General features: G+C 48.7%; 1 protein-coding gene across 7 annotated transcripts in view; it reads right to left on the reverse strand.

The window, feature by feature from the left end:
• Positions 1-24,300, reverse strand: part of ARHGEF9 (Cdc42 guanine nucleotide exchange factor 9) — a 207,610-nt gene that overhangs the window by 22,092 nt on the left and 161,218 nt on the right. For all 7 annotated transcript variants that reach the window (XM_027662249.1, XM_027662251.1, XM_027662255.1 and 4 more), the window contains 4 exons: positions 22,149-22,328; positions 19,540-19,772; positions 15,688-15,817; positions 7,340-7,471 (listed from right to left, as the gene is read on the reverse strand). In XM_027662249.1, the coding sequence (XP_027518050.1) occupies positions 7,340-7,471; positions 15,688-15,817; positions 19,540-19,772; positions 22,149-22,328 (675 nt within the window). The remainder of the gene's footprint in view (positions 1-7,339; positions 7,472-15,687; positions 15,818-19,539; positions 19,773-22,148; positions 22,329-24,300) is intronic.

Here is a 24,300-nt window from a genome sequence, read left to right on the forward strand (position 1 = left end):
TTCGATTCATCCTCGCCAGCTCCATGGAGCTGCAGTGTGGGATCTGAGAGGGGGAGGACTGGAGCTGAAAGCATTTATGTGGAAATGCTGTTTTGGTTCCATGTATTTAGTGGAACATCAGTGGCATTTTGATGCCTTGTTCCACCCTGAGCCCAATCACTTTGGCTGCGAAGCCGCGGGGCAAGGGCGAGTGCCTTTCCAAAGAACTAATAGCAGGAAGAGATGGGAAACCCTTCTGCACCCACGTCACTCGGCTCTTCTGGTCTTTCCAACTTGCTCTCAGGGGCTTCAAATTGTGCTGATGAAAAGCCACAGCAGGAAGAGGGGTAGATTTTCAGCTCTGGAGGTTTTGTTTGTGGACCAAATTTACACCCACTGCAATTATGGGAGTGAAAAATTAGGCACAGAATATATTGTAGAGCATCCTGCAAATCTGTATGACCACAGGAGGAGGGACATCTGATCCCTGTCCAGCCAAGCAACACAGACTGTGAAGGACTCTTAATTCAGCCCTTTTTGGATTTTAACACTGAATTAGCAACTAACAACTTAAAGCCTTCCCTTGCCCTCCTCCCGCTGTCTCCTCTGGATCCCTCTGGCTCCCACTCTTCCCTCTCTGCTCCCTCGGAGCCAGTGGATCGCCAGCAAGTGTGGCAGGTGCTGGCTCAGGTCAGTGCAGCCCTTCAGCACAAACCCTCCTGTGCAGCCACGCGAGGGCACGTGGCTGGCACCTGCACAGCCCTGCCCGAGGGTCACTGGGCACTCCAGGTTCTGGGCTGTCAAAAGGAATGTTTTCTTTCCCTGAGCACACCTGTCTGAAAGCTGAAGGACTGTTTCATAACTGGTTTTAAACTATAACCCATCAATTGCTGGACTTGCCTTCATGTCCAGCTCTCTGCTGGCCAAGGGACAGGAGGATCCAACTTCCCTGCTATGCTCTAAGGACCCAAAAAAACCCTCTTGCCTGCAGACAGCACTGACTGATCATCTGGGCATGAGCACAGGGGTCTGGCAAGTGGGGCTGTGGAAACACTGGTCTCTAAAAACTTCATTTCACGCTTTGTTCTGGGGCTGTGACCAAGCCAGTGTGTTCTCTTTGGTCACCTCCCTGCCTATCTCATAGAATAATAAAATATCTTGAGTTGGAAGGGACCCACAGGATCATCAAGGTCCAGCTCCTGGCCCTGCTCAGGACAGCCCCAGGAATCACCAGCAATCTCACCAGGTCCAGCAGCAGCAGGCCCTGCCTGCCAGGGCAGCACTGAGTCTCTCCTGAGCTGCTGATTTCAGCAGCTCTCCTGAGCCTGACCCATTTGCCCACTCTGCTGCAGGCTGGGCCCAGGCTTGACCCAAAACAGGGCATTCTGGGGAGATCTGTGTTACCGGGAGAAAAAGAGAAGGGATGGGTGGTGCTGCAGAAGTCAAAGAGTGCTCCTTGTGGGTCAGAAAACCACTTCAGAGTAATAAGAATTGTCCCAGGGCTGCTCTGTTTTTGCAAACAAGATTTTGGGCTGGTCCTGTGAGACCTGGTTAGCCTGTAATAAAAGCAGGGCCGTTGTTTTGGTGCAGAGATTACTTCAGTGCTTCCAGCAGAAGTGATATGGGAACTAGACCTTCTTACACTAAAAGGGCTCAGCGATGTCTCTTTTATCTTACCACTTGGAAACCTGAACTGTAATGGAGGCTGACAGGATTATTTTATTTACTCCATCTCCTGTAGCACGGCTATTTCTGGCTGGCTGTCTGGCTACTGCTATTAAACTGGTCTCATTTTGCTTCTCATCCAACCTGCTTTGCTCAGGGAGCTTAAGGGAAGACAGCAATAGCAATAAACCACAACCTGGAGCCTGCATTGCGTCTTGATTACAAGAGGCACATAAAAAGCACAAATGAAAACTAAATGTGCTTCATGCAGTCACTGATCTTTCTGCACTGTCAGAAAACACCAAACATGGAGCCCCATCAAGGACTGCTTGGCTATTGAGGAAGGAAAAGTGGAATTTGGTGCAGAAACTCAGTTAACCCTTCACACTTCATGCTGTCATTCCCAGCCCAATGCCGCAGCACCCTGGAGCCCATTGAGGGAATCCAAACTATCACCCAGAACAGATAAGGGAAGATCCTCCTCTGCTGAGTGCCTCCAGCATCCCCAACGTAACAGGCTGTGATCATAATTAATGCTACGTGTCACAGGCCTGGATGTTAAGTACCATGATTTGCAAATCTAAAGCATCTCTGTGTCAAACTCTCTCAACTTCAGAGTGATGAGGAAAGTGGACCCTGTGCCTTTAAGGCAACATCTTTTAATGCTGCCATCATCCAGGATTGCCTTCATTTCTTGGTAATTATGGTCAGCATGCCTGAATATGCATTCCTCTCCTATTATACACATAGGGCAAGGCACAGTGAGGCCAGTGCTTGCTTCCTGCTCAGTGTATTCCCTTCTGCCTTCCCAAAAGGCAACTCTGCATTAGGGCATCCAATCAACAGTCTCTTCGGAGAAGCCACCACTTTGTCCTCAGGTACGTGGCAATGTCCCACACTCTGGTTCAGGAGACACGGACAGAAAATTCATTGGGAGACTTTGACATTAATCCAGCAGCTGAAAGTTACCCTGCTTTGCAAAGAAAACCTGAATCCTGAGCTCTCCCAGAGGCTCTGGATCAGGAACTGTGGCATACAAACTGGTATTTCAGCATTCAGTTTATTGAAGCCTGAAATAGTTGACATGGCCATTTCATCCAATTAAACTCCTCCCTTACTGGCACCAGGAAATAATCCAGTGGTGATGTTAGGAAGTGACCAGTGCTGTCTCTGATGGCCAAATCTAAACCAAAGAGCTCAGAAACAGCTTTTGTTAAAATTATCCCACACAAGTTGCTTTGCAAGATGTTTGCCAGCAGTGAGAGCTGCCTGCCACGGTGCATGCTGCATGCAGCCCTTGGAAATCTTAGTGCAGGTTTCCTCCTTGGAATAAAGACCTAAAGATACCCCCACCGGCGGAAATAACACCTACCAAGCACAGTTGAATGCAGCCCTTGGTAATTACACATCTTCACAACCCAGGTCTCTGAAGACCTGTGCTCATGGTGCTCATGGAAATGTGTTTGGGAATTCTGCCTGAGGCACTGGATCTTAGGCAGCCAGGGAAGGGGCTGAGCTTGGCCACTGGATCCCACCAGTGCCACTACTCCTCTCCTGACAGCTGAACTATATTAATGACCAGTATATGACAGTCACATTGACACAGAGAGTTCAATGCGGTCACGTCAATGACCACACCAATACCTGGATCTTCACACCCAAACAAACTGTCACCAACTGCTTTGAAAGGACAAACCTTGGATCAGCTCACACTGCAAAAGCCCTTGGAAAACTCGTAGGACACACAGCCAGTGGGAAGACAACAAGGACGTTCAGGTTCAAGGAGCTGCTCCCACCGTCAGCTCTCAGCCCAATCCACCCACCTGTATGAGACCAGAGAGCAGTGGGATACAAGGCATGGTCCCAACCTGCAGGGATCTGTGGACAACCACGATTTCCAAAGGCCAGGCAGATGCTGAAGCCTCGCTTGAAATATTTGGGAACAACCAATAAACACAGTGAATGCTGATCAGCGAGCTCCTGGCTGTCAGAGGGCTGAGTTGGCACTACTGATGGGCTTGCAGGTGTATCAGGCAGGGAACAAGCAGGTGATATTGTCAGGAAGAATCACATGAGAGTTATCCTCCCTCACAGAATGTCTTGGCCAAATGTCCAACAAAAAAAAAGGCTCCATAACCTTGAAACATTCTCAGACAACAGCAGAAAGGGATGGTAAAGTCTCTGGAAAGCAGGGCATGAGCAAAGCAGATGGGGTTATTTGGAAATGTTACTTGCTGCTGAGAGCAGTAGCTGGACGCTAGAAATACCTCCACAGCCAACAGACCATGTCCCTTAGACACAGGCAACAGTGGATGGATCAGTGGGAAAAGAAACACGGTAAATTCTGGTAGCACACAACAGGAGACGAAACCTTCCTGGGCCAGCTGCCGCTGGAGCCGCTGGACCAAACCCAAGCCAGCAGGAGAATGGTACAAACAAGATGGTTTTTGAGAATGTGTACTGTGCCTTGTCCATATAGCCACAGAGAGGACGCCATGAGGTTGAACCAGAGCAATCTTTGCTGTTCACTGACAGCAAAACTGCTGTGAAGAAACCCAAACTTCCATGAGGGTGGAGGACACGTCACTTTGCACAGAGCACCCACCTGAAATAAGGGGCACAGAATGAGTTGTTACCTTGGCTACAGAGAGAATTTTTTATCACTCTGCTTGAGTGCAGCAGCAATACAGCAGTACAGAGCAGTACAGCCACCCAGGGGACCAGCAGCAGTACAAACACAGCGAGGGTCACAGTGGGTTCTCCTGGGACTGACGCCCAGCACTCTGGAGGGCTGGGACCAGAGTGCTGCCCAAATTTCTGCAGCAAAAGAAAAACTGACTTTCACTGGCTCTCTTCCAGATAGTGCAGGAATTCATATTCCATCTTCCTGGACTACTGGTATATCAGCAAACACCAACACCTCACCCTGGCCTACAGGAGGGACACTGATTACAGCCAGGTTTGCCACGTAAGATTTCCTCAGCTTCCACTGCACAAACCATGAGCAGGAACCTGCCAGCCTGTGCGCTATGAGCCCACTGTGAAACCACGTTCGGAGACAACGGAGTTCAAAGGGAAGGACAGAGAATACCAACATCCAAAACTGTCACAGAGCTTAGGATACAGAACTGTGTTCCATCAGGAACTCATGAATCACTCTTTGCAACCATGGGATCCACGTGCATTCCCAGGGGATGCAAGAGCACAGAGCTGTTGCAGCTGCAAACATCTGCCAAGGAGACCATAGGTAATGAAGGTGAGGATGATGTGCAGGTAACTGCAAGGAAGATGTGGAGTAGTGGGGGATCTTGTTGAAATATGTGCTTGTCTTCTAGAGCCTCTCAGGATATCTAGCAAACCTTCATCAAACTGAAGCATCTGTGGCATATTTAAATAAGGAATTAGTTTTAGTTCCTTATTTCTATTAAAAATCTCTTTTGACCAATAAAGAGATAAAATTCAACCACCATAATTTAAAAAAAAGTATTCTCATATAGATTGTGTCATGATGAAGGATGTATTATACCTACTGATTTATTATATCTGAAAAAAACCACAAATGCAGAAAATCTTCTGAAGAGGAAGATTCACTGAGATGTGCCATCATAAGTGGTACCAAAGCTCCTCAGGAGGATGTGGGTCATATTTCATATCCCTCAGAGGATAATTTCAAAGCTCCAACTTCCCACACCATGAGGTAAATGTTGCCTCACTAAAAAAGCCCCAAGACACAGTGCTCTGGCTCTAAAGCAGAGGTCATCCTGCCTGTTGGGATCTGTGCAGCAAAGCCTGACACAAGGGTGAAGGCAATATAGGCTACAAATCATTCAGATTTATTTTATATGGGATTCTTGATCCCAAAATGTGAGCTAACACTCCTCTGGACCCATACTGGGACAATTATTCTCAATAAAGTTCAAGGAAAGCATTATCACGGGAGAGTACAGCTGTAACCTCATCTCCCCTCCTGCCCCAACACTGAAAAGTAACTGCAGTTTGCTGCTGGAAAAAAGGGATGCAGAAGAAGAACCTACAGCGAGGTCTGAGCTCCGTGCCCATGACATTGGGGTCACCACAGGAGTTCCCACCCTCTGCCCTGTCACCCCAGAGCTCAGGGCACACACACTGTCCCAAAGACCTCAGCTGGTGGCAGCAGGGCTGCCAGATCCTGGCACAGTCTCTCTTCCAGGAAGGCCCAGGCCCCATGTTCCAATCTGCCGGATGTTTCCCTGTGCAGCACCTCCTGCAGCACCACGTCCCCCAAAGGACCTTCTGTGTGCAGAATGGATGAGGACAGTGTCCCACTAGTGCTCTTTGCATACTGCTGGAACCTGCCAGGCCCCCACAGCCCATTGTGAATTGCTGAACACTCTCCACTCATGCTGATGACCACGGAAATCCCAGCCATGGTTTTCCCGGAGTTACAGGAACGCTCGATACCTCTCTGAACCAGACCCAGTGTCTGGATGCCAAGCTGGATGCTGCCTTGTGAATTGTCAATTCGGGTCACAATCAAAGTGTGGGAGGTCAAGATTAAAACTGAAACCAGCTGTGCACCTCCAGACTCATTATGCCAGCTCTGACCGTCGGACCTGGTTATTGTTGCTCTGTGGCTATTTTTGTGCAGAGCCAGGCCAGGAGTAAAAGGCACAGCAATGAGGAGGGGAAAAACAAGCACATGCATTCCAGAAGGCAAAATTTCAGTCAACCATGACTCAGGAGAAGAAAGTGCCACCCACTGCACTGCACAGGCTATGAGCGGGCAGTGATGCCGCGGTGAGTCAGGAGCCTCCCACGCCTCCTCCCTCGCTGCTTCCTGCAGTGCCAGGGCCCTCCTTGGAGGGCTGGCACATGGAGTGGGGCTGGCTCAGCATGTCCTGAGCCCTGAGGCTGTAACAGGAGCACAGCTCCCTGTCTGCACTTCCCACTGAAGCCAGACATGGGGACTCCCCCTGCACAGTTCTCTGTGTGGCTGCACTGAACGTCACTGAATCCCAGGCTGTCACACACGGCTCTGTCCCTTCACGTAGCACAGCTGGGATGGCAGTGAGCTGGGATCACCTTAGTGGGATACAGCAGTACAGCTGTGATGCTGCTGCTGCTGCATAGAGCTGCTCTGAAATACAGTTCACCTGCTGCTATTAACACTTCAGCACATCAGCACCGGCATCCTGCACTGCCTTCCTACCTTCTTGATGGGTTTCATGGCAGAGACGTGCCCTGTAAAACCCAGCACAGCAGAGACATCAGGATGAGGCTTAAAATGCCTCTGCCCAAGTGCCAGCACAGACACCCTGCACAGACTGAGCTGCTGATCATTGTCTCAATGCAGCCACTGAGCTGTCAGCCCAAGTGCCAAGCTCTGCAGTTTATGCAGGAATTCTAGGGCTATCTAATCCCAGATCATATGCTGCAGCCAAAACCTAAAAGGAGAAGTGAGGCAACAAGCCAAACAAGGGGTACATGAGAAAAAGGCATTAAGTGAAAAAGTGGAGGCTGGATTTGCTATGAGCATAAAAATCCCTCTATTCCAATATGCTCACTATCCCACAAATCAGTATTCTGAGCATGTGGATTGCCCCTCCTCAGTGCTATCCACATCCTCTTCTGCACATGCAGCAAAGAGCCACCTTGCCCTAAAAAACACTTTGGACTGGCAAGCCTGTCTGCAGCATGCCCTTAGCCATGTCCTTACCTTCTTGCAGAGAACCATCTGGTGATCAAAGAGAAAGAAAACTCGCTGCTGGTTCCGTCCATAAGGCTGGTAAATCCAGGACATTTCCCCCGTGTAGATCAGCTCCGAGCTGCGATCCAAGATATCGTCTCCCTGGAGGGCAGAGAGAACGAGGCCGAGTGAGCCACTGCTCCCAGCCAGGGCAGTGGACACGTCTGTCTTTGTAGGATGGGGAGAGGCAATCATTAAGTAAGATTTTGGCCCTCCAGCAGCTCCCAAAGCCACCCCATCTGACTTTGGACCAGAAACTGGGGTTAGGGGATAATTTTGAAGGAAGGAGAATAAATGAAGTAAGTGTGGGCACTCAAAGCACAGTCACTGCAGTTCACATTGCAACAGGGAAACAGCTGCTCCAGACACTTTACCCACTCCCCTCTCCAGGTACCCCCAGACCTTGATCTCACTGCAGGTGCTGGTGGCATCAGGCAACCAAAGCCCCTTCCTGCTGCCCAGCACAGTCACTTTGTATTCAGGGTAACCAATCCCCTGCACCCTTTAAAAGAGCATCCCAAAGCCTTTTTGGTCCTGAAATGTCAGGCCAGCCATCTCAAATCTCAAAGCCACCAACACTGAGCTATCAGTTCTCCACCCATGACGCTGCCAGAACTCACCCCTCTGGAGTGTTGCTTCTCTTCCCACTCACCCAGGCAATGACAGTCCTTTCTCCCATAGCTCATTAGAGCTCCCCATCTCCAAAAACCTGTCAGGACCACCCCAGTTCCTCTGGCAGCCTCGGGCCCTCCCAGCTGGCCAGGCCTCCCTGTCTGGCTGCTAGAGTGCCCTCACCCTTCCCTGCCTCCGGCTAATGCTTGTTTTCCTCTCTGGTTTTTTTCTAAGGATTCATGAGCAGATGGTCTTGAAAACACAGAGCTCTCTCTCCCACTCTCCGAGAGAACAAATGCAGTCACCCTCCACTAATTGGAATGAGCTGGACTTTTTTAAAAAGTTAATTAAAATCTATTTATTAAAAATGGGTGAATTCACCACCACCTGCCCTATGGGCATCTCGGTGGAACACCGCAGAAGGAAGCGGGATGACTCCAGCTCAAAGGTAAGTAGCAGGATTCAGGAGCAAGTAAAAGAAGAGCTTTTTTTTTTTCTTTTTGGCTCTTAAACTACTGCAGCTCTGGCTTTGAGGCCAAACTGGAACTGATTTCTGGGACAAGACCATCCCAAAAGCTCAGCAAACAGCTTGTAAAGGTTCAGCCAGCTATGGGGGGGTTCTAGATAGACACATGCTTCTGGTGCTGCTCACAGCTGCAGGTGCCAAAGTAGCCAAGAGTCACCCCCACTCCTCCTTTCTTGGTGAGGATTTCAGACTGCTGCTCAGGTAAATGTGTAATTAACCTCTCGGCATTGATTGGAAGCGACCGCCTGTGTCCCTGGGCCCTGTGACAACAGCAACTTCATTAAGTCACTGCATCACCATCCTGCAGCACAGACTAGCCAGGGGTTTATCCTCCTCTCAGTCTCACTTCTCTGGCTGTGGTATCCCAAGGGTTAATGAGGGTTAACTTCCCAGGGACACAGAGGGTCACTCCCCGGAGGGATGGGCTGTGCATCACGTGGTGTCTCAGCAGGGTGGTGACACTTCCTGCCCAGAACCCAGGGACCTGTGTGCTGCTGCCACAGCTCAGGTGAGCACAAGCCCTCGAACAAGAAGCCTCTGAAGAAAACACACTGGCTCCAGAAATTATGGGCTTTCCTGGCTAAACACGAGCTTCCATGAAGAAGATTCCCACAAGCCTATGGATGGGAGCTTTAGGAGAGGGGGCGAGCTTAGGAGAGGCTGGCTGCTAAAAATAGAAAGCCAGTTTTGTCTTTTACTCCTGTGGTAGCATCTGAAGCCTCAGGACACACAGAGGACTCTGTAAGCACTTCTACTTGACTAGCTGAATCCAAACTGGGTAGTCCCTGCAAGCTACATAACCCAAAAACATTTGGATCTGAAATGATGGGATTTGTATACCATTTCTTATGTTGGGAAAACAATTTATATATACAGTCTATAGGCTAGAAATAGCTGATTTCCCATGCTGTTAGCAAATTGGAAAATACATATTGCAAATACTTTGGGACTAGCACATGGCTGGCCATGAGCAGCATGTCCAGAGCCCTGCCTGCTCCTCCAGCCCTGGCTGCTGTGCCAATTCACCAGCCAGAGCCTCCCAGCAGAACCACTGAACCTTGAAAGGCTGTTCTTTTCCTGACAGTTCTACACCTCTGAACAGCACCAACTGTCCCCTGCAGGGGGGGTGTCCCTTCTGGGGGCTCAGGAGTCAGTTGCAGGATGGGAACAAGAAGGGACATGTTGGTTTTTCAGCTCCACTGCCAATGTGGCTCCCCCAGCATACCTTCATCCATGGGCCTGACTCCAGGCAGGCTTTCCCAAATGCCTCTCCCAGTCCCAGCCCTGGATCCCTCCAATCCTGTACAGAACTAGGAAAAAATTTCCTTTTTCTTTTCAATTTTCTTCCAACTCCTAGAGAAGCTGGATCATCTATATCCTTATGTAAACTAAGAGAAACCCTGCCAAAAAAGGAAGAGGCTGAACTTTTAGTTCCACTGAACAGGCAGATTTCTACTGACTTCAGCCGAGCACAGCAGCAGAATGGCCAAGAGGAGAGTGGCTGACTTCCTGAGGCCTTGTCCAACCTGAGTTATGTCCCATAAGCCTCTAACAAAACCCTCAGCCCTCCCCAGCTGCACCAAGGGTTTTCAGTGCACATCCTGACACATCCTCCCTGCACATCCTGCTGCATCCAAAGGGCAGCCGACAGAAAGCTGACTCCTCTCTTCTCCGTGCAGTCACAGCAGAGCTCCTTTGTGAGCAGTAATGGGAGCAGAAGGTCACCCAGATCTGGGTTGGATGAGTGTTTCATGCTCCCTCGAGCCTGCAGTGACACACACAGTCCCAGGGCTACTCCTGACTGTGACAGCACAGGGTCAGCTCTGCTGCTGCTGCATCGGAAAGACATGGATCCCCAGCTCCCCAGTTGTGCTGGAGCGACCACCACGCTCTGCAAGGAGCAACTGGCAGGGACCAGAAGGGTTGGAACAATGCCATGGAACAAAGGATGTTGGGAGAACCCACACAGCGAGGACGGGCAGGGCACTGTGAGCTGTTCCACCTCTCACAAGCCAGCCCTGAGCAGCCACTTCCCTGGGCTTGGGAATGCTCAGGAATGCTCAGGAGCCCACCAGACCCACCCCCCAGCTCCCAAGCCCACCCTGACATAGCCCTTTTGCTGCCACTGCTGGGCACAGTGAGGAGATTCTGTGCCCTTGCCCAGCTCCCAGGCAGTGAGCAGGGCTCTCTCCTACCTGACACTGCTGTTCTGCAATTAGAGACTGACAGGCTGATTAGCACCTGGGGCTACACAGAGATCAGAAAAGGAACATGAGCGAGATGTTGTCCTTTTCAACAGGCTCAGTTTTGATACCTTGGGGGGGGGGGGGGGGGGGGCGCAAGAAGAAGAAGAAAAAAGAAGGCTGTATTTCAGTCCCTGACATGATTTTTCTCCCAGGAGGATTTCCCTGCTTGCCAAGCAGCACATTGGTTACATGCAGCTTTCTTTCACGTCACTCTTGGTTTCACTAACATAATATTAGGCTGAGGCCAACAATTATGGATTACATAATTAAGGGCAGCAACTCTTGATTTAAAGGACCCGTAAACAACAAGAATGGGAAGACATTTAAAAGGACAGTGCTCATTATATGTCTCAATTACATATATTTTTCCCTTCATGTAAATGTAACACTCTTGAAACCTGCCATAGTGGCAACCCATGGGAATCTTTGGTAGAAATATCAAGATAGCTGCATAAAGTAATCTGTTTAAAAAGCAAGTTAAAACCAATCCAGGCTGATCAGCAAGGCTCTGTCCTGTGCCAAACATCCTGCCAGTGGCTCAGGCACCTCCACAGATTCCCTCCTAGGGAATGGGAGCCACATCATATCCCTATTCTGAGAGAAACCTGGGCTGAAAGGGAGGAAAGGGTTGTTGGAAGCTGCCAGGAGGGCAGGGACTGCTGCAGGATTGCTGCTTCAGTTTGTTTTGATGTGGTTCAAGAGCTGTTCAAAAGGCATGAAAAGGAGCAATTCTGAGGTGTGCTGAAGCACAGACCTGCTTTCCACCTCCACATCATCCACACAAGGCACTCAGTGAGGGTGCAGTGGCCCCTGAGGCTGTGGTGGGCACAGGGCTCATGCCAATGGAAATGGCAAATCCTGCCCAGCAGCAGAGCCAGACGGAGCTGGGCACAGTGGCACACGGGTCTCCATGGCTCCACAGGCTCATAGGATCCACAGGGAGGGCAGGAGAAAGGTGAACATGCTCCTGCCACGGCACGGGAGAAAGAGAGGAAGGAAGGCAGGGATGTACCAGTGCCTCAACTTTGTGGTGTAAATACAGCCCTGCCCAAACTGGGACTGGCAAGGACTTGGACATGATGACGGGCTTTGTGGAAATGTCTTTCTGACATTGCTGTGTGTGTATCTCTCCAGCTGTAGCCCACTAACCCGGGAGATGAGCAGCTCTCAGAGGGCAGGAGCAGCAGAAAGGACTGAGCAGGAAAGGCTGCCCAGGATGGGCCCTATTTGAAGTCTGCTCTGAACCTGCTCCACCACCTTGTGTGCTGGTTTGCCTCACTGCCTTTAAATGTCACTGTTTTGATCTGAGGGTATTTAACTACGAACAAGGGGATGATGCTGAGTGCAGGGAAACAGAGGCTGAGCATCAGGAAACACTTCATAACACCGAGAGCTCTCAGGCAGCAAAAGAGCTCGGCAGGATGTGGTGGAGACTCCACATTCTGCACCATTAACAGCTCAAAGCACAAAAGGCATGGCAGGACTGGTGTAGGCAGGGGCAGCACCTCTCTGGTTCTGTTTATATCCTGGAAATTCAGGCTACAAAATAAAGAAGTGAGTCATACGTGGCAACAGACCAAGCTGGGCTTTTCAGTCGAGCCCACATTCCCACAAATTTTACAGGAACACATTTCAAAGTGACTGGGATTATTTCTACTTTATAGCAGTCAGTGAGATCAGAATCTTCCCTTAAGATTTTGCTCAGTCATTACTTGTCTAAAGCTGCCAAAGCTGCCAATAATTCCTTAAGACTTCAGGCCTTGGCTGCCAAAGCTTATCGGCTGCCCCTTACATCAGGCCACCCTTTCCTGATCCCAATGGCAATTTAAACCATCAGATCCTGCTTGCATGATTTCTTGGGAAAAACCTCTGCCCTTGGTTAACTCAAGGATATTTGCAGTTTCCAAATGCTCATCCCAAAATTCACTTTCCCAGGACATGCAAAAAGTCTTGAGGGATAAAAGTGATTCCTGAAACACACAGGCACAACTCCATGGGATTCAGTAAAATCCCTCTGCCTAAATCAGCTTGGACATGCCCCTACTCTACCCGTTTGCTTTAGGATCAGCAATATGTATGCATTCCCAAACACACCCTCTTCTTGCAAGAAAACACGTACACACACTTGGTACACAAGAACATTTCAAATATTCACTCGCTAAATATTTGTTGTTTGGTTTGGATTTTTTCTTCTTTTTAAAAAAACACTTTTTTCCATCTCATCACAAAACATGGGTAAATTTAGATAAGAAAAAGCACTTTCAAATCAGATAATCAACTTCGTTAGTCTCAAGACATTGAGGAAAAACAGACATTTCTCCAAATGAGAGATTTCAACGTGCTGAGACATTTAAGCCACTGAAATAAATCACCAAGTGCCACATGCAGTGGGAATTCAGGATTAGCTCTGTCTTGTGCCTGGCTGGATATTTGGGGAAAAAAAGTCTGAACTGATAATTTTTTCTCCTGATTGTTTTCTTGTTTCCCTGCTTTTCTTTGAGTGCTATTTTCATGTGTCTCAGGAAGGCTGAGCTGTGCACCCCGGGTGATGCTCCACTGCTCGCTCTGTGTGACACCATGAGGGACAGAAAGCTTTGGTTTGGGGTACAGTCACTAATCAGAGCAGGAACAGGGCCTCGGAAAGCTGGGGAGTGTTCTGTGGGTTTCTCTTCCTGCCTCAGGGAGCACTTCCCACAGTGGGGAAGTGGGAGCACAGCACTGACAGTGGGGCCCTCCCTTGGCTGAGGGTCCTCCGGCAAAGACCAGCTGGAGTTGTGGTCTCCTCAGACTGGAAATGCCCACTGCCCACAGCCTGGCAGGGGTTGGGGACACACACCAGGAGGTCCCTTAAGTGGCCAAGCACAGACGATGAGTGAATCCTCATGGACTGGGTAAGGAACCAGCCCCAATGTCCTGAGTCCTGGGGGACATGCCCCACAGCTGAGGGGGGCTTGGGGTTTGCAGTGGGGGCTGCAGTGCCCAAGGAGAGTATCTGCACAGATCTAGGGTGGATCCAAGCATCTGGTACCGCTTTTGATTTCTCCCACTCTCTTTCTGCATTGCACAATGGTTCACTTCTGGGTATTTTGGGTTTCTGTGCATCCTTCTGGCCATTCCGTGGACAGCTGGGAAGTGGGGGCTGGATCCGGTGATTCAGAATTACTTCAGAGGGAAGAATCAAGCCATGAAATCCTCTGCTGGGTCCAGCTCTCATCCTCTACTGTTCTCATCAAAACTTTATGCCTCCTCTTAATCCAAAAGACAGACTGAAAAAGGCAAGAAAGGTGTTTTCCTTTGACCTGGGGCAGCACTGTATTCCCAGGGGATCTCTCAGCAGTACCAACTGCAGTCTTTGCTATATTATGAGAAGTTGAAGGATGGTGCTGCAATAATGTGCTCAAAATTTGGACTAGTTGAAAAAAGCCTGGAAGAATGAGTTGGCAAATTCCTGAGGACAGGATAGAGATAAAGAATGGGTACTGCTAAGCAGGAATGAATTATCAAGGATATGGCTAAATAAAAATGAATTATCAACTGAGCTAATGGAAGAGAAAAAGAAACTGCTATTCCATAGATCCTATGTGGGGTCACCTTGGCTTTCCACTCACACATGAATATTCACTGACTTGGAATTCATCTGCCCTTAATCGAGATTTATTTGCAGAGAGGGGCTCCACATTTCTTACAAATGATTCCCATCAGCTCATCCCATGGCAAACTCTGAAGGCTGAAGATGGAGCTGATGGTCCTGTGCCTCCTTGAGAGCAGTTTTCCTCATTCTCAAAATGAGCATGTGTGTCAGTGAGAGCTGTGAGAGATGTTACTCCACAGTAAACAACAGTAAAACAATCAAACACATCGTCTCTGCTCTCTGCTCTCCCAGCCAGCCACAATCCCATACCCAGCTCTGACTGCTGCATTTATGTGCTTTATCACGAGATCCAGGGTTGAACCCAACCTTCATTACAGCAATGAAACTAATTCAGTCAGGGAGAACACGAAGTCAGAAGGTGATGCACCTGTATTTCTCTCCCTCTCTCCCCAGCCTTCACAGATCTTTTCCAGGAAAAAAAAAAATAAAATTAAAGGATTAACGCCTCTTCCCATACACTAATTTACATAGCATGATCCCAATGACTGGAATGTGGAGTTATTTCAGATCTTCCCAAATGTGAGGAAAAAGAAAGGCTGCTCCATCACTCTGACTATCAACTTGCTGAACACATGGACCAATGACAACGTTGGGAGGAATTACAGCAACATTTGCCCTCTGTCTGCTTCCAAACCCTATTTACAGATTACTTGCATACAATGACTTAAAAAAACCCCAGGGACAAAAGGAAAAGGAGAACATCATTTTAGTCGGGGTTTTTTTTTTAAAAAAACACATGGCACAAATGTAGAGACTGAAGGCCTGCTGGTGAGGAATCCTTCTGCTGACTCTGCCTTCCCTGTGCCTCTCAGCTCTCTAATTACACCATCACTACACCCGGGGCTGGTTCAGAAATATCTTTAAGTGCAAAGTCATTTGTAAAATTCAAATACCATCTCTAACTCCAGCTTAAGAGTTTGGCTTCCAATCACAAGGCAACCACCAGAAGGATTTTCTCCATTTTCTTAACCTGTCACAATTTCCAGGGCTCTTTCCCGACTTCCTCCCCAGTGACACAGCACAGAGCCAGAATGCACAGAGTTTGATCCAAAGCTCACCTACTACCAGCACTGCAATCACAACAGTTACTCCAGGTTTCTACTGATGAAATTGGAACTGGACCCTAGATTTTCTTTAGGGTCATTAATGTTTAAGTCCCACACGGAAGTCTGCGGATGTGTCTTCCTTGTCCCAGGAATCCCAAGACTGGGCTGGGAGTTAGATAATGCAACAACTGCACGGAATTTGCTTTTCCCAAGTTCCCAGCACCAAGTTACTGTACCTCCCAGTCCAGGACAGAGGCCTGCCACTGAGCTATCTTGTCAATGTTTTCCAACCTCCGCTTCCGCTCATTGATCTGGAGAGTCACGTTCCTCATGACGGCGAGGGCAGCGGCCACATACCTGTAGTCACTGCAGAGAACACACACGGGGAGGCCATGAAACACGCACAGGAGTCTATCAACCCCCAGCAGCAGCACAATCCCACCATTCCCTGCAAGGACACAAGGGAAGGGTTTGCTACTCAGCGCTGCGACGCCATATTTTGTATTTTTTCCACTGGCAATGTCTGGAGCATCACAACAGAGCAGCTTCATTGGAATTGGAACTGGGAGCCAGCCCAGCTCCTCAGCTGGTTCCATGGGTGCAGTGAGCACAGTTTGGCCTCTACCAACCCAACACCTCAGCTAAAGGGCATCACACTAAAAGACAGTCTGAACATTTATACAGCTTGGGGCTTTGGGCCTAGATTTTTCCATTTTAAAAATGAACATCAGAAAATATTTTTCATTTGGACAGTGAATGAAGCACCTCCCAAGCCATAAGGCAGCTCCAAGAGTGCCCCAGAGCACTTATCCCATGGAATTCACTCTTACTGCAGATTTCAGGTGAGCAAATCAAGGTAAAATCTTCCTTTTTCCTCATATGGGCCTATGAATGCAGCAACACAGAGTGAGAATAGGCTCCTGCCAGGGCCAGCCAGGACAATGATCAGTCTTTTCAAAAAGTGATGCTGAAATCAATGCTATTGATTTCTGCCCTGTGCCTCCTTTTCCATTCCAAGGAGCTGTAATGTTCATTTCAATTGGGAAGACAGGGAAGGCCAGCTGCCACAATGCCACCATAATGTATTATTAACTTAAGGGCTGCTATTGATTGCTGACTAATGAGAAAAACTGCCATCTTGGGCAGCTGCAGGGGGAATGGCTGTATTGATTATTGCTAAGGATTGCACTGGTGATAGCTAAAATGGGGGTGAATGCTGGGAATTAGATGCCTTCTCCATGTGATCCCAACAGGATAAATATTAAGAAGCAATCACACTGTGATAGAAAATAGAAGATTACTTGCTGTTTTGCTTGGATGAAAACTTGGGATGAGTTTTTAATTTTTCTTCAGTTCTAATGTCAAAATTCTAGCTGAGGTTAAAAAAAATCTCACAAATTCCAGAACACCAGGACTGGTCCTTCAGTAAAGGAGAACAGAGGATGGGCTGCCTGACATATCCACTGCAGAATGCCAGGATGCTTTGGGTTGGAAGGGACCTTAAAGCCCACCTCATTCCATGCCCTGCCCTGGGCAGGGACACCTTCCAGATTGCTCCAAGCCCCATCCAACGTGGCCTTGGACACTTCCAGGGATGGCAATGGTCATGATACACAATGAACTTCTTGTGCCTCCCTTTGTGGGCCACCTGTGTGAAGGGAGCATTGGTTGTGCATGGGAGGAATGAAGTTACGTCAGGGTGATCTGCAAAATGCCCACGAGCTCTTGCAGGGAAACAGGAAAATCACTATGGCCAGAAAGGATGTGTAGAGGCAGGCAGAGGTGCAGGGTTTACAGTCACTCATAATCTCCTAGCAATTATGCCCAAGCAAGGAAGGGAGGGTAATGACAGTGACTCCTCAGCAGAGTCTCCTCACAGAACATGTTCCTACACTCTTAACTTCAGCTCAGTTCTGCAGTGGGAATGCTCAGGACACCAGCAAGCTGCACTTAGGACCTTCATATATTTAATTCATATTAAGCTGGAGTAAATCTTTAAGAGGTGAACAGATGTGGCTTTGTGAAAAATTCAAATGAACCAGTCTCAAAACAAGAAGCAACTGAAGGGAGCCAGGCTCTGAGCACCCCTGTCCCGCCTCCACATGGAGTGGACCAGTGCCAGCCAAGCCGAGTTTATCCTGGGAATGCTAATTCCCTAATTCTGATGAGAAAACCCCATGCACGTTTTTCTTTCACGCTGTAATGAACAAAGAGTCAGGACTGAACTTTTTGGGCTCCCAGCCCATGTCTGTGGCAGAGCTGGCAAAAACTTAAAAGAAAAAACAACAGAAGCAAAGCATTTGGCCAGTGAATTAATAATAATATACCGTTAACTATGAAATGAAGGTAAATAAGTGGTTTGTCAATTCCACTGGGGCTGCAGTGACCATTTTCCAGTGCTCAATCTGAATGCAAGTCTAGATTCTTGCCAGATATCACGTGCAAACTCGGGGGAGAGTGGTCAGGTTTCTCATTTAGGTGCTACTGTCCTGACCTGGTGCAGGGAAGATCCACAGCTCTGCAGGTATGGTGTCAGGGAAAAGGAAGAAAGAAAAAGAAAGAGACGGCATGTCTCTCTGTTAGGTGAAGCTCCCAGGGAATCCTGGGCCTCTGTGAGTTTTGCCTTCCTCCAGGGCAGGGATACAGCACAAGGCTCTGTGCAGCCTGAGGTTTCATACCTGTGCTGTGTTACAGCTTCGGGGGGGGGGGTTACTCCTTCTAATCAAGGGGAGCAAACATCACCCTGCTTTCCCTTTTCAGAACATGGAGAAACAAGAAAGGAAATGTCAATGGCTGTGTCCTGTCATGGACACAATCCACTGAAACAGAGCTCTCAGTCTGAATCAACTGACTGCTGCTTAACCACAGGGGAGCCCCAAGTCTCCTCAGAATGTGACTGTATGTGATGACATAACAACATGGTGAATTTAAAACATCCCAAAGGGAACGGGAATGCACTCCCAAAATAATCCAACCCTTGTGTGATCACACTGTCCACATCCCCTTTGGTATGGCCACCAAATAACTCAAACACAGAGCTCCCCTCTCTGAGACTGCTCGTGTCCTCCCATTGTGAAGCTACTTCTGAGCTCCCAGCAGTGCTGTGGGTCATCACATGGCTGCTGAGGAAAAAACCCACAACCTCTGGGACCCCAGAGCTGCTTTCTGATACCCTAAGGTTCCCACGACTCCACTCCAAGTTTGTTTTGGTCTCGTTATGAAGTGAAAACCAGGAATTGTATCTGGAGCCAAGGGCATGACCAAATTGGTGATTCAGCGAGCCTGAATCACTCAAACTCGTGGATGCAAGTCAACACATCTCTGCCCATATCACATCTCCGCTCTTCTAGAGATGCATTTGGGGAAAAACAAAGAGGTGTTTCTGAAACATTTGTGGTCTTTTTTGTTCTCAGAAGCACCTACTTTTAAATGGGTTTTGGAAAAAGAAAGAAAACTGGCAAGGTGGGAGTAAATCTCTACTCTTAGAGGGCCTGATTCTTCTTTCACCTTATTTTTACAGCAGTAAGTCACAAATGATATCACAGCTACTATTCCTGATTTACGCTGTCAGGGAGTCAGGCTGATTGCCCTCAGCAGCAGCAAAAGAGATCCTGGAAATTTTGGGAAGCAATCAAACTGCAGGTGCTCCTCTGAGCCCAAACCCCAGGGCAAAATGAGAGATGGGATCAGGCTGAAAAGCAGAGCAGGTTTTGAGTTCTGCCCAAATCTGAGCATGTTCAGGCTGGAGTTGCAGATCCTGGCCCTCCACTTGCTGTGTGCCAAGGTCCTCTTTGGGAGAAGGGAATGAGCCTTTTGGACCACTGAATGCTAATTAGGTAATTTTTCTAGTGTAACTGGTAGCATCAGAAAAGTACATCCAAGGGTAATTAGTTCATGTCTGATTATAACAGAGATGAGTCTTGGTCCATCGAGAATTGGTGCTTTGAGAAGCTTTAACTGTCTGCTGAACCTTTGCCCTGCTTCCATTTTTAAAGGATGTCACCGAGAGAGGAGCTGGGCAGAAAACCCCAAGCCCTGTGTGTGGAAAGGAGCACTGGCAGCCCCCCAGTGCCCTGGGCTGGTGTTACCTGTGCTCCTGGGCCGTGTACTTGAGCAGCTCTGCCAGCTGCAGGGGGTACTTGCAGATCTTCTGCACGGGAGTGAGCAGGAAGCCGTCGATGGCAATGTCGATCATCTGCTGCAGCAGGCGACACGCCTCGAAGAAGTGCTGGTACCTACTGTCCTTCATCAGCTTGGAGAGCTCCATGCACGCATCCAGGTGGTTATTACAGTACTCTGAATAGATCCAGAATCCATCTTGCTGTGGAGGAACAGGGACACGTCAGGCAGGTGACCCAGCTGGCCAACAACACATCCCAGCTAGAGAAGGGCAGGGTGAGATGGGAGACTGGGGAGAAATCCTTCCCTGTGAGGGTGGGGAGGCCCTGGCACAGGTTGCCCAGAGAAGCTGTGGCTGCCCCATCCCTGGAAGTGTCCAAGGCCAGGTTGGACAGGGTTTGGAGCAACATGGGATAGTGGAAGATGTCCCTGTCCATGGCAGGGGGTGGAACGAGATGAGCTTTAAGGTCCCTTCCAACCCAAACCATTCTGGGATTCTAAGAAAGCACACCCCACACAGGAGGAAGGACAGATCCCAGAGAACTTTTCCTGCTTGGAGGAGGTGCTGATTGCTGTGGGGGAAAAGGGAGGCAGAGAGGGCCCTGCACACTGACACATGGCTGAGATCTTGTAGGTGCAGGTGTGTTAATGTGAACCCTGTAGCTGTTCTCAGTTTCAAATTGTGCCATGGGGTTTTCATTAGAAAAGGTAAAGGCAGAACCAAGATCTCTAGATTTTGCTAAGACAAGATGACAACCTTTCTAGAGCTCTTTTCCTGAAAGATCACAAAACATCCGGCAAGTGTTTTAGGAGCTGGGTATGTTTGAAATTCTCTTTACCAACAGGGACCCCGAGGCACCAACCACTGTGGGGATTTCCTCAGGGCCAGAGAGCCAGAAAACACCAAAGAATGGAAAAATAAAGAAAAAACCCACTCACACATGTGCCCCCCTCCACCTTTTGCACTGGTCTAACAAGTCTTTTGGTGCCAATTTTGTTGGAATTTCCTTTTTCTGCCATCACTGACCACAGATCTGCCATCACCCTTAACTCAGGCTTGATTCATCTGGGCCACACAGACAAGGCAATGGAAGGTCAAAGAAAGATTTCACTGGAAGAGAGATGGACACAACCTGACTGCCCGGCATCCCAAATTAAAGTGTAGTTGAGACAGCCCAGCTAAAGCCCAGGTGTTGTAGGCCAGCCTGAGGTGCTCCATCTGGTTGTGGCCAATGCCCTACAAACTACAGAAAGGACAGACTTTATTTTGTAAAAACACACTTGCCCAGCAATTCTTATTTCTCAGTCCCTGAGGGTCCAAATAACCTGCCTTTCTGGGAACAAGGGAGGCCTGGTATCCTTCCCACCCCCACTGACTGAGCCATGCACTCACAGCTCTCCCTTCCTGAAGCAGATGAGGAATAAAATGCTTTGCAGATCCATGGACAGGATCTTAACATTCTCATCCCTCAGTTTCCCCAAATGGCTGAACAGGGATAATTTATCAGGAGTTTATCAGCCAGCTTTCAACCCCTGTCTGGTGACAGGCAAGTCTCAGATCTTCCTCCAAATAACAGCAGCAATTCTTACTATTGTCACTATCAATGACTTGACAGCACAGCCTCAAGTCATGACGTTTTAGCTACTGATTCTCACCAAGATTTTGTACATCTTCTCGGCACAGAGGTGGAATGTGATGCTGCTTTGGAAGGAGCAGCATATTGCAGCCACGTTAATGCCTCATGCACCTGGCTCAGAAGGAAACTTGCCTTCAATGAGAGGACCAGTGATGCCTAGGAGGCACTCTGAACCTCTTTAGGGATGCCCTGCTGAAGTTTCAGGAATGTCTGTCAGGAATTTCTCTAGTAGGAAATGAACTGCTGCCAGCTCAGCCCTGACCCAGCAGAGGACCTGCAGCCCAGGAGCACCTGTGAGCTCTGATACCACCCTTCATTCTCCCTCAAGGAAAGCAGGGCTGTCATTTTCTTGACATTACCTGACATATTTCCAACACTGGCCAATTCATCAGCTTCTGCAGTAGGTGGCTATGGAACGGGATGATGGGCTGGGCCACTGAAGATGTGTGGGTGTTTCATGCCTTCCAAGTGCATCTGAGTGCCCCAGAAAACAGCCCAGGCACCTGCTCTCCTCTACTTTTCTTGTGTAATGCATAATTAAGGCCTCTTTTTACCTCTCTGGACATTCTTACCTCCTCCAACCTTCTGCTCACCCATGACCTGACTAGGAGGCCTATGAGTGGGTTTAAGACACATTCTGAAGGTGGGGAGCAGGTGAGACATCACACCTACATAATATGATTAAGGGTGGATGTGAAAAGGTGCTGAGATTCAGATGTACTGGAGGCTATCCAACTGTATGCTCCAAGTTCTCCCTCCTCTGTATCTCACAAGGTAGAACGACGGAGTAGTCCCTGATATGTTACTATAACACTATGACTCACAAAAGTTACCCTGAGTGGTTCCTGCCTCCTGACTTTTTCTCTTCCCGCCCCCACACACAGCCCCCCATTCCCTAACCAACCCCAAAAGTCCCAAACAAAAATGCCAAAAGCACTCACGTGTTCCAGGAAGCATGGTCCAATCTCACTGAGATGGGGGTCCTCGTTGTTGTACTGTTTCTCCAAGTCCCGGACAAAGCCCATCTGAAATCTGTAGATGTCTTCGATGTTCCCAAAGATGATTTTTAGCTGTTCATCACTGAACATGTCCCTCCTCTTCCGGCACTGCTTTAAGTAACCCTGCAAGGAGCAAGAAAGAACAATTTGCAGAGAACAGCAAAATCTGGCTGACAGCTCCAAAGAGGTGTGTTCCAGTGTTGTAGGCCTGTTCCTTCCAAACCCACTGTCTTCCAACACCTTATATCCAGGGCAGCTCCTACACACATTGCTGCTTCCACGTCCTCTTCAGTGGCACATGGTGTTACAGAGAAAGCTGCAAGGGGCTGTTTGAGCACCTACCCAACTCTGATTTCTCCTTTTAGCCACAGTAATCAGGACAAGGAAGCTGTTTAATATCTTTATCAAGTTCTGTTTAATATCTTTACAACAATCTGGATGAGGGGATTCAGTTCACCCTCAGTAAGTTTGCAGAACACCAAGCTGGGCAGGAGAGTTGATGTGCTGGAGAGTGGGAAGGTTCTACAGACACTGAGCAAATCACTTCATCCTCCTGTGCTTCACCTGTGTGGATGACTAACATGAAATCATAGAATTGTTAAGACTGGAAACAGCTTCTAAGACCATCAAGTCCCACCACAGTGATTTAGACCAGAAACTTTGCAAGGCCAAGCCTCATGTGCTGTAACTGGCCTGGTCCGTTCTGCGGCCTCTTGACTGAAAAGAAGTAATATGGGGGTCATCAGGAGATGACTTTGCTTATTTTGCTTGCCTTTATTATATAGGAAGGGGAAAAAAAAGGAAAGGAAGAAAATGCCAGCAGCTCCAGTGGAATGGCTATATTTGGGAAGTCAGGATGCTTAGTCACACAGCCACACTGCCAGCTGGTGACACGCAGCTGCTGGGCCACAATGAACCATTGGAACACTGTAATAAACTGTCTCCCTCAGCCTCACCATGTGGTTCCTGGGAGGGAGAACTTCAAACACATGAATAAGAAATGCAACTTTGGCTGACCTGGCCAGGACCCAACCTCTGTGATATCCAGCTTAGCTCGGAAGATGCCGCTACCCTGAGCTTCCTGGTTTTTTCAGCTTGGGTTACAGAATACCTTCTGCATTTCCTAATCCAGGTCTCTCTTCCTGCAGGAGCTCCTTGATGACTCATTTCCCTGGGCTTCCCTCTCTCATTTTTCCAGGCCAGGAGGAATGGGAGCAGGCTGGTTCCTATGTTGCTGGACAGTCGCGGGGCAAACTAGAACTCAGACTCAGGAGAAACGATGCAGAGCAGCTCTCTGTGCTGCTGCTCATGCTTACCTGCTTATCTCAGAAGAGCTTTGCAAACACACAAGGAAAAAGCTGTGCCCTGCCACGAGGCCAGGCTGTCCCTGGCAGGGCTTCAGTGCCAGAGGTGCCAGCGATGCCCATGAGCCGCCTGTGCCGGGACTTGTGCCCGCTCCGGGCTGCCTACAGGCAGCAGCCTCCCCTCCCACTCTGCTTGGTGACATCCCTCCCTGCCTGATTCCTGAGAACATCTCTCAGCCTTGCGGTTGTCACCGGCTGTGACTCCTGTCCTGACTATTCCCATCCTTCCCTGACTATTCCCATACTTCCCTATTCCCATCCTCCTCGCACTGGTTCATCACTTTGCTGGAATCACGTGTTTGCAGGAGCTGAGGCAGCACATTTCTGCACAGGCATCTATAAAAGCACAGGGAAAATACAGGAATATGTGGAGTTCCCAAGCCTTATTCCCTCTATCCAGCCAGTGCCTTTGGATGGGTGGTTTCCAGCACAAGCAGGAAAAGGGAGACTGAAGATTAATAGATAACACGCAGCAAGAGGCAGCTAGAAGGCTGCTGCAGAGTTTTTCCACTAAATTTACTTCTGTTACATAAAACAGTGTCATCTTCCTTCTGCTCATCCCGTCAGGTTTGCTCAGAGAAGGGATAGCTGACTGATGAGCAGATGTTGGAGAGTGTTTTGCTCAATGAATACCTAAAAATAGCTGCCAAACTGTCTCTCTTTAAAGTACTTTTCCATGTAGTCCCTGAAGCATAGGCCAAAGTTGGAAAGTATTTGCAGGAGGTTAAGTG

The sequence above is a fragment of the Corapipo altera genome, unplaced genomic scaffold, assembly GCF_003945725.1.
Source record: "Corapipo altera isolate COAL_440 unplaced genomic scaffold, ASM394572v1 326, whole genome shotgun sequence".
Lineage (NCBI taxonomy): Eukaryota > Metazoa > Chordata > Aves > Passeriformes > Pipridae > Corapipo > Corapipo altera.